The sequence below is a fragment of the Biomphalaria glabrata genome, chromosome 5, assembly GCF_947242115.1.
Source record: "Biomphalaria glabrata chromosome 5, xgBioGlab47.1, whole genome shotgun sequence".
NCBI classification, from domain to species: Eukaryota; Metazoa; Mollusca; class Gastropoda; family Planorbidae; genus Biomphalaria; species Biomphalaria glabrata.
In genome coordinates, this window is record NC_074715.1 from 51,827,796 (window position 1) to 51,838,127 (window position 10,332).

Below are 10,332 nucleotides of genomic sequence, written 5' to 3' on the forward strand. Positions count from 1 at the left end.
CGCAGCTCTCGCAGGATTGGCCACCTTAGTCACACAAGAAGTCTCTGAAGACGTCATAGGCCACAGAGTTGTAAAAATGAAGAAGCTGACATGATTATGTGACAAATATTAAAATAAATAATATAATAATATAAATAATAATAAAACGACTTTACTGTAAAAAGAGAGACAGGGAGCGAGAGAGAGAGAGAGAAAGAGAGAGAAGGAGAGAGAGAGAGAGAGAGAAAAATTGATTCTGTAAGTAACAACAAAAAGTAAAATCTAATTGTAGAAAATTTACTTTAAAAATACTTTGGTGTTTGCAAATAAATTGAAATTTTAAAAAAAAAACATGAGGTCTTTTTCTGTTTAACTTTCTCTGCATTTTTATGCTGCTTATGATTGTAAAATCTTGTTGCCTGTAACTCTCTGTGGCAGCTAGAAAAGACGTATTTTGATTATCTTTTTATCACAAGTAATTGATATCCTACACGAATATTTTTAACCTCATTGACCTCACAACAACGTTGACTTGACAACTGTCAATAATGGCTGTCGATGTCTTAGACATGAAATTTTATCAAGTTGCGAGTTCCTCCACGCATGGTAGGGTGTGCAACATGAACTGTGAAACGTTGAACCAGGCCGTGAATTGTTACACATACCATAAAAACTCTTCACTTCAGGAGTTTGATTTAATCGAAGAGCAAAAGTACATCGTTGGATTATGTTGGGCCTTTATAGTCATCCAGATTAATACCAAATTCATAGCAATTCTAGAACTTCACACAACTATCCAATTATAATGTTTTTGGTCTAAAACATCTGAATTAGATATATTTTGTTTCGTCTAAAACATTTGAATTAGATGTACTTTGTTCCATCTAAAACATCTGAAATAGATGTACTTTGTTCCGTCTAAAACATTTAAATTCGGTTTATTCCGACTGAACCAATTGTATTTGCCCAATATCAAACTCCGCGGTTAAAATCTTTCTAAATCTTTTCTCGTGGAGAGAACAGAAACGACTCAAATCTTTATTGGCTTCGAAACTCTTTCTGAACTTCTTAAAATTCTTCTCTAGACTTGGCCACTGGGTCACCACGAAGCTTAATTCGTTCGCCTGGACTCCCAGGCTGGACCAGTCTCCAGCTGCGAACGTCACGCCTCGGGCCGACAAAAGCGTCCGGCCTCCGTGCTTTTCTTTCATGGGAGCCACAACTTGTTCCTTCAGCTTCTGGAACTTCTCCGTGTAGGAAGAGCTGGCCTGGAAAGTGTCGTCACGTTTCATCAGGGTGATGCTCAAGGCCGTGTATGCGGAAGGAGGAGCGGGCCGACCTCGGATGACCGAGTTCTCACCAATCATGGCCCAGCAGAGACTTTTGATCTGTGAGTCACGAGCCTTTACTGACTCGAGCCAAGTGACGCCTGAGTCAGTGGACGCGAAGTAAATAAAGATGGCGGAGGTGTCGGTCTCCTCCGGAAGTATAAACAACTGTAAAAAAAAAAACAAAAAAAAACATGAAATAACTATCATGTTTTAAATGAATTAAATAAATGTTGCTAATGAACATAGTGAAACAAATTTATTTTATGTCCAGGGAGTTATCTCTACAAATACACATTTGGTTCCCTAAGTCATGCCACTAGGACTTCAAAATAATAATAGTATGTATTTAGGTCAAAGCAAATTTGGGATGAATCGTCATTTCTCACCATGGATGACTGCCCCAGCCGAGTCGCTAACTGTTTGGCTATTGAATTATATTCTTAATAGTCTCAGGTTGGAACCCTGCCCGCCGCCACCCTCGCCGCCCTGTGGGAGGTTTGGGCTAGAAGGTAGTAACCTTTAACTTTTTCTCTCCGTAATTATTTACCATATTCTGGTGGAATCAACGCTGGTATCGTCAGTTAGGAGAGAAAGAGTTAATTCTGAAGGAACGTCCTGAATGTGTAAATTAGTGGCATAACTTTGTTGTTATGTTATCACGTGGGTAATCACGATGGCAAGTACGTTTGGAAGTCAATAAGCTAATTGCGATTTGGAAGCACATGCTGAACAGAGGGGCTAGTCTCGCCCAGACCCGAGACGCCTTGAGGAAGCTGGTTGCTGGCCCATGCACCAGACGGGACCACATGCAGAGATGAGATAATGAGCTAGTTGCGTTTTGGAAGCTCATGCCGAGCAGAGGGGCAAGACTCGCCCAGAACCGAGACACCTTGAGGAAGCTGGTTGCTGGCCCATGCACCAGATGCGACCCACAGGCAGAGAAGAGATAATGAGATAAAGTAAGAAAGGGAAATAACTTTTGATTTTATAGGCTAATTTTTGTATTTACATTTTAAGAAGTATTTTCACATGCTATAACTGAAGTGTCTGAATTGTTGGAAGGTTGATAAAATGCAGAGAGTTGGGGACCGATAATAGGAAACTGTTGGAGTTGATAACTTGTAAAGAGAGGTTGAATTACACCAAAAATACAAAATGTCACAATCTTACGTTTGATTTAGAGTGGTGTTATGTATTATCAGGAGGTTATTCTAGTTTTGTCATTAGAGTGCCTTATTTTGTATATTGAATAATGTTCAAACTTTAAAACTAAACTATAAAAAAAAACAATGACTTGGTCAATGAGAAAGTTAAAACTGACAGAGATATAAGTAGTTATGTATATCAATAAATATCGTTTCATGCTATCTGAAAAGTAAGTTAGCATATGTCGTAGGACAGTGCTTCCCAAAGCGGGTTACGCGTACCCTTTTGTAGGGGGTAGGCGTTTTTTGTTTATTATTTTCGATAATTGTTCTTTTTTATGGGCGAGGGGTTAAGAAAATGATTGAAGGGGTACGCATTTAATGAATGTTTTGGAAGCACTGTTGTAGAAGATGCAAACAGAGAAAGCGATGGGAAGACACTATCAAAGAATGGGCGGGCATGTCATCGAAAGAGATTCTAGTCAAGGCAAAGGCAAATGACAGAGAAGAATGGGGAAATACCGATCGAAAGATCATGTGAGGTGCCCAAACGGTTTAGCAGATTCTTGATTAAACGAAGGCGAAAGTGATATGTCCTAGAGAAAGTATTTAATGACGTATATTGCTAAGTGTGGGTTTTTAAGCTAGTGTATGTCCAATGAAGGCGGATATAAAATACTTAATGATATATAAAGCTACCTGTGGGTTGTACGCTAGGATCTGTCCTCCAACCTTGACCAGTTTCCTCGTCTTGTTCTTGATGGCTGCGACGACAATGTCCAGGTCCATCTGATGAAACAAGAGTACCATGACACTGCCCTTGTCTGCACTTGGAGGATAGTTGATATACAGCGGCAAAGTGGCTTTAGTCAAAGGGACATCATCCGTCAAATCATCATAACTTTCATCAGACGATACGGACAACTTAGTCTGTTTGTTTGTGTCTGCTGGTACTTCATTGTCAAAGACAGTCTTTTGATCTTCAGATGTCAAAACAGTTACGTCATTGGACTCTAAGGATACATTTTGTTCACTAGCTGCAGGTCGTGACCCACCTTTTAACATGGAAGGTTTTATAATTGTTGAATCTTCAGAGTCTTTCGATGTCAAGAAAAGTTCAAGCTGAGAATTGGAAAGAAGCGACGCTTTGTTGTTTATCATTGGCTCACTGCACGGAGACATTTCTTTAGTAGAATCTTTTTTCGCCTCGAAGTTGTTTTTGATATTAGATTTCACTACATTAGCAGTTGTCTCAGTCTTTATGTCCAAGTTCAGATTTGTTTTGCTTAAACCAGTTTTGGATTGAACTTGTTTCTTGCTGCTATTATCTTTGGACTTGTTTTTATTATCAAAGGGTTTGACATTCTTGGACTCTGAAGCCTCTATCAGTTTTCGTACGTCTAAAATGGTGGTCTCAGTAGTTACGTCCCCTGACTCTACCGGATTCTGCGAATTCTCTAAGATTTTAGGCTTCTTGACATTTGTTTCTGGAACTGAATTTGATTGGCTGGGGTTAGTTTTAGATAAACAATTATTGTTTCTTTTGTCTTGTTGTTTGATTTTATTGTTAGACGGTTTTACATTCTTGCTCTCGGTAGCTTCTATAAGTTTTCTGACACCAACTTTGGAAGTGTCCGTGATGTCGTCTCCAAATTCAATCAGGATTTCTGATTGATTAGCATTAGAGTTTTCTGTGGGATCTTGAACATTAAATAACTTAATCATGTTGAGTACGCTTCCTCTATCAGGAGTTTCGCTCGAAGAGTTCTTAGAGACATTCGTAGAGTCGTTGCTTTCTGATTTTGGTCTGATCAAAGAACTCTTAGAGACAGTTGTAGAGTCGTTGCTTTCTGATTTCGGTTTGATCAAAGAACTCTTAGAGACATTTGTAGAGCCATTGCTTTCTGATTTCGGTTTGATCAATGTGCTCTTAGAGACATTCGTAGAGTCGTTGCTTTCTGATTTTGGTCTGATCAAAGAACTCTTAGAGACATTTGTAGAGCCATTGCTTTCTGATTTCGGTTTGATCAAAGAACTCTTAGAGACAGTTGTAGAGCCATTGCTTTCTGATTTCGGTTTGATCAAAGAACTCTTAGAGACAATTGTAGAGTCATTACTTTCTAATTTCGGTTTGAAAGTTTCTGAAACTTTCTTTGTATTACTTTTTCGCAGGTTTTGTGCAGGCACCGAGGTAGAACTTTCTGTCGCTGTTTTCTTTGAGGTGGATGACTGCAACTCTGTGGGTGACATGAAGAGAGACTTCAGTTGGTTAATATTAGGTGACTGGGACTCCACAGAAATGTTATCAGTTGTTCCTGACGTTGTCCGCATGTTAGCCATTTTGAAATCTTTCATTATTTTGTTACTTCTGGCAACATTATCAAACATCTTACTGTACTAAAGAACTCGTTTGTACTGGAGTCATAAAGCTGAGGAATGTTCATCTCACCATCTATCACATTTCTGTGGACAAGAAGAAAAAAGTCTGTACATTTTTTTTCTGTGATCTCTGCTTTGCAAGTCTTACCATGGTCGATTGCTTAGAACAGTAAGAAAACTGTAATTTTTTTACCTTAGAAATTTAAGCATTCGGAGATTGAAATTCGTGTTATAAATATGTTTCAGAAACATTAATATTTTTTTTTACTACTTTCATGCTTTTAGCATGCTCAGTGCGCTATGTGTAAACCCGAAGGGGAATGGGTTATCTAGGAGAAGGTTTTCTGTTCTGCCTTTAGAACTCAGCAAACAAAATTCTGCCCCTTGATATGTAGCCAAGCTCCCTTGATAATGTAGCCAAGCCCCTTTGATAGCTAGCCTAGCCCCCTTGATATGTAGCCTAGCCCCTTTGATATGTAGCCTAGCCCCCTTGATATGTAGCCAAGCCCCCCTTGATATGTAGCCTAACCCCTTTGATATGTAGCCTAGCCCCCTTGATATGTAGCCAAGCTCCATTGATAATGTAGCCTAGCCCCTTTGATAGCTAGCCTAGCCCCCTTGATATGTTGCCAAGCCCCTTTGATAGCTAGCCTAGCCCCCTTGATATGTAGCCTAGCCCCTTTGATATGTAGCCTAGCCCCCTTGATATGTAGCCAAGCCCCCCTTGATATGTAACCAAGCCCCCCTTGATATGTAGCCAAGCCCCCTTGATAGGTAGCCAAGCCCCCTTTGATAGCTAGCCTAGCCCCCTTGATATGTAGCCAAGCCCCCCTTGATATGTAGCCAAGCCCCCTTTGATAGCTAGCCTAGTCTCCTTAATATGTAGCCAAGCACCTTTGATAGCTAGCCTAGCCCCCTTGATATGTAGCCAAGCCCCCCTTGATATGTAGCCAAGCCCCCTTTGATAGCTAGCCTAGCCCCCTTGATATGTAGCCAAGCCCCCCTTGATATGTAGCCAAGCCCCCCTTGATATGTAACCACGCCCCCCTTGATATGTAGCCAAGCCCCCTTGATAGGTAGCCAAGCCCCCTTTGATAGCTAGCCTAGCCCCCTTGATATGTAGCCAAGCCCCCCTTGATATGTAGCCAAGCCCCCTTTGATAGCTAGCCTAGTCTCCTGAATATGTAGCCAAGCACCTTTGATAGCTAGCCTAGCCCCCTTGATATGTAGCCAAGCCCCCTTGATAGGTAGCCAAGCCCCCTTTGATAGCTAGGCTAGCCCCCTTGATATGTAGCCAAGCCCCCCTTGATATGTAACCAAGCCCCCTTTGATAGCTAGCCTAGCCTCCTTGATATGTAGCCAAGCACCTTTGATAGCTAGCCTAGCCCCCTTGATATGTAGCCAAGCCCCCCTTGATATGTAGCCAAGCCCCATTTGATAGCTAGCCTAGCCCCCTTGATATGTAGCCAAGCCCCCCTTGATATGTAGCCAAGCCCCTTTGATAGCTAGCCTAGCCCCCTTGATATGTAGCCAAGCAGCTTAAGCATCTCAGGTTTTTAAAAAGTATAGATCTCATAAAGTGAACGCCCATTCGTATCTTATAATAAGACAGCTAAGCCCTTTGCTATGTTAAATTGTAATTTATAAAAGTCACTTGAAACAAATTAACTGTTAAGTATTCACTATTATGTGTGTAATAAACAATATGGTAAAAAATTTGTTTAGGGCAATCTCTATTGCCATCAATGCCAGGTAGGCATATAGTAGTTAATACAAACTGCGCTTATACAAGGTACTATAATTTAGTCAGTAGTGCAAGTTAAAGACAATATTATAAATAATGTGGCCAGATTTAGCACTGCTCGCTTAGCATTCTTATCTCACCTTATAAAATACAGACGTTACTTCAAAAAAGATAATTACGTCCGTCCTAAGCATGACTTAAATTCCTATCCTTCCCATCTTATAAAATACAGACGTTACTTCAAAAAAGATAATTACGTCCGTCCTAAGCATGACTTAAATTCCTATCCTTCCCATCTTATAAAATACAGACGTTACTTCAAAAAAGATAATTACGTCCGTCCTAAGCATGACTTAAATTCCTATCCTTCCCATCTTATAAAATACAGACGTTACTTCAAAAAAGAAGATGATTACGTCCTACACGTCATGTATTCTGCCAAGTTCTCTAAAGAAAATGTGCCTATGTAAGGATTGTAAGAAAGTTTTCAAGTTTTTGGCTCATGTTCAACCATCGATGTAACAGTTAAATACTGAAATTACTTCTTATGTGTCTAATTACTTGAAATATTGCATTCTTTTTTAATCTCAGGACTCAAAAACATAATATTTTGCCTTTCCGTTATAAGGCCGACTACTTTTTCACCAAATGTGGATATGTTAACTAGATTTATTAGGATGATGGTATACAGGCAAGTTCTTGAAAGTTCGTTTTGGCATACAGAATAGCTCTTTCTTGAGATTTTATCAATCTTCCTGTTTAGCTTTCATGTTTCAATCGTATGTTTTGTCCACAGCTTTAAATGCGTACATAGATTCTAAAAATAATATATCAATGGGAAACCAATTCACTTTGTAAGTGCTTCTCTATCTTTCATTAATTGTATCAAGAACGATAACCGCACTAACTTTTCAAACCTATTGAACAGCATTGGACCCAAAAGCTATACATAGGAAAAAAAATGTACTTTAAAAAACAGATTCAGTGAAAACACTGATGTCATATGTGACTGCGTAGTGATAGGTAAACTATGGCCCGCGGGTTAACTCCGACTCAGTTAAAATTACAATTCGGCCCGTCTCATATTTCATAAGAATAATTTTAAAAAACAATTACAATCTCTCCCGGCATAGGGGGGCACTAATGAGGGGTTGTACCTTTGATGGTCCAGCATGCTGCACCTTGGAGTGGACGGCCTCACTGGTCCCCTAAAGACTCCCCCTAAACAAAGAGATTAGAGACGGTTAGTACCGCCATTGGACCCTAAGATGACCTAACTACTGTCAAAAACGCAAACTAAAACTCTTGGGCCATTTTACAAAGTCTTCATACCTCGAAAATACCTTCCTTCAGGGAACAGTACCAGGAAAAAAGAAGAAGAGACATGTAGAGAAAGTGATAGGAAGACAATATAAAAGAATATATATATATATATGCCAATGAAAGAAATTCTATCCAAGGCAAAGACAGGGAGGAATGGAGAAAGATCAACAGATCTTGTGTAAAATGTAAAATGTTTTACTTATTTCGGGTGTTCCTTCAGAGTTGAAGATAATTTACTTCCTAGTCCAAACCTCCCGCAGGACGACGGGATGGGAGGGGGGCAGGGTTAGAACCCGGGACCATCGATAAGTCCGAACGACAGTCCAGCGTGCAAACCGCACGACCAGGCAGACATTGTGTGGTGCCCCAACGGGTTCAACAGACTAAGGGACAGATGAAGGTGGTGAAACCAGTACAGTGCGAACTGATCCTTTTAGTCCCAGGTGCAAATGATGTGTAGATACGAGGGAAGAATTTATTGAAGAACGTTATCTGGGAACACCTAGTTTCTTGCAACATGATCTTGTTGCCTGTCATAGCTAAAAATAGCTTGTTGCATTTCAAGAAGTTAAATTTACTGAATGTTGTGAAGGAAGATGGAACAAACCTTCAGTCACTATTTAAAAAGAATTAGGTATTAGTATAATGACAGTAAACTCAGAAGTATCTCAAGGAATAGTCATGGGCACTCTACTCTTTCTGATTTACCTAACCGACCAATCGCAGATGCATTTGCAGATTATATATATATACACACAAGATGCTGAAATTTTACAGAGAATTAGAAGAATTACAGAAATTTGAATCAAATCTTATAACATACAGACGTTACTTCAAAAAAGAAGATGATTACGCCCTAAGCGTGTTGCTAGGTCAATCTAGTCATGCATGTTAACCAATGACTTAAATTCTGCCGAGTCACTGGTTTTTCTGGCTGACTCGCAAACCAATCGAACATTAAGAGTAAAATACTAAAACTAGTTAAAACTATTTTTCTTATTGATAGCGAATCAGTTACAGACTAAATACTCAAAATAAGTGTTATAATTTATAATAAATGAAAAGTTATTATTGAGTCACCACATTGACGAAAGTATTTTTGTTTAATCAATGAAAGCATCAAACAAGATTAAAGCTGAAATGCTATTACTAGATCTAAATCTTGGTTAAGCCAATTAGAATACGCATCCTCTGTTTGGGATCCATCAACTCAAGGAAACATAAGGGAACTACCACAGGCGCAACAAAATAGAGCCATGAGATTTATAACAAGCGAATATTCACGTTTGACTTGAGTGACACCATTAGAAAATTCACTCAAATTAAAGACACTCCAGGGCAGAAGACTACAAAAGAATCAGTAATAGCCTACACAACACACTGATACAAAAAAGAAACAACTAATAAAATACTCGGAAAAACACAAAGATAAAGGCATATTTATTATTCCATAATCTAGGATGAATTCTTATAAGTACTCTTTTTTTTTCCTATTGCCTTTCGAAAATGCAACGGTTTGCCTGAATCGGCTAGGAAAACCAATAACTTAGTAACAAAAAATTTTAAGTCCCTAATTAACATGCACGACTAGGTGAATTTAGAGAAGACTTAATTCACTTCGTTGACCAACGTCCATTATAACTATTAGGCATATAATTATTACTATTCATTATTACTATTCATGAAGCTATAAATAGATGACACAGTAGGCCTACTAGTCCACGCCTCATTGCAGGGATGTATAAATCAATGAAAATAACAATACTCGATTACTTGGTATAAAAGAATACATCACAAAATCAAATATACTTCATATTCATAAGAAAGTATGCCTATAAAGGAATCAAATATTTTTTAAAACTTACTTCAACATAATGTCTTATGAATCTTCAATATCACGAGACTATCACGTCTGCTACAAACTCATTGGTTTGATTCGTATCTTTGCGAATCAAAACATTTAACCCACTGTGTAGACCCGTTACTTTCAATGAGATGAATGCACTTGATTGATAAGTGACAACTTACTTATCACCCCTAGCTATATAGCATTCTAGTTAGTTAGCTGTTATATATTTTTGTTTCCGCTTTAACTCGGAACGTGTCGTGCACTGAGTGTGTTCCGGGAAGCTTGAACCAGTTTCAATCAAGCATGTACCCAAACCGGTCTGCTGTTTGATTCTTCGGCTATACTGTATTGAAATGTACTCGCAAGCGTGGTGTGTGGAACTGAACAGGGGAGCCAACTTAGTTATTAATAAATCACTTACTTTGAAAAGATGACTGTGTCGACGGTGTGCTCTGATAGCCTCCAAACGATTCCTCGAATGTGGGACATTAATGTAAACATGAATTCATCGAGTGTGAAGACATGGAGGTTGACCTGCGTTGCAAAAATATCAACAGAGGCGGTAATAGAGGAAAGAGAACA

The 10,332-nt window shown here is 39.0% G+C and overlaps 1 protein-coding gene across 2 annotated transcripts; it reads right to left on the reverse strand.

The window, feature by feature from the left end:
* Positions 1 to 262: 262 nt before the first annotated feature.
* LOC129926441 (probable replication factor C subunit 1) lies at positions 263 to 10,107 on the reverse strand. Of its 2 annotated transcripts, none has more exons than XM_056030508.1 (3): positions 9,767 to 10,107; positions 3,155 to 4,918; positions 263 to 1,475 (listed from the first exon to the last, which is right to left on the reverse strand). In XM_056030508.1, the coding sequence occupies exons 2-3, from the start codon at positions 4,841 to 4,843 to the stop codon at positions 918 to 920; spliced, it is 2,247 nt and encodes a 748-aa protein (XP_055886483.1). In that variant the 5' UTR covers positions 4,844 to 4,918; positions 9,767 to 10,107; the 3' UTR covers positions 263 to 917. The 2 variants fall into 2 exon arrangements, with proteins under 2 accessions (XP_055886483.1, XP_055886484.1); XM_056030509.1 differs by lacking the exon at positions 9,767 to 10,107 and adding an exon at positions 7,736 to 7,804.
* Positions 10,108 to 10,332: the final 225 nt, after the last annotated feature.

Coding starts and splice junctions, on each gene's coding strand:
- LOC129926441 (XM_056030508.1), bottom strand. CDS start 4,843: ATGTTTGATAATGTTGCCAGAAGTAACAAAATAATGAAAGATTTCAAA. Junction 1,476..3,154: donor TCCTAGCGTACAACCCACAG/GTAGCTTTATAT, acceptor TTTTTTTTACAG/TTGTTTATACTTCCGGAGGA.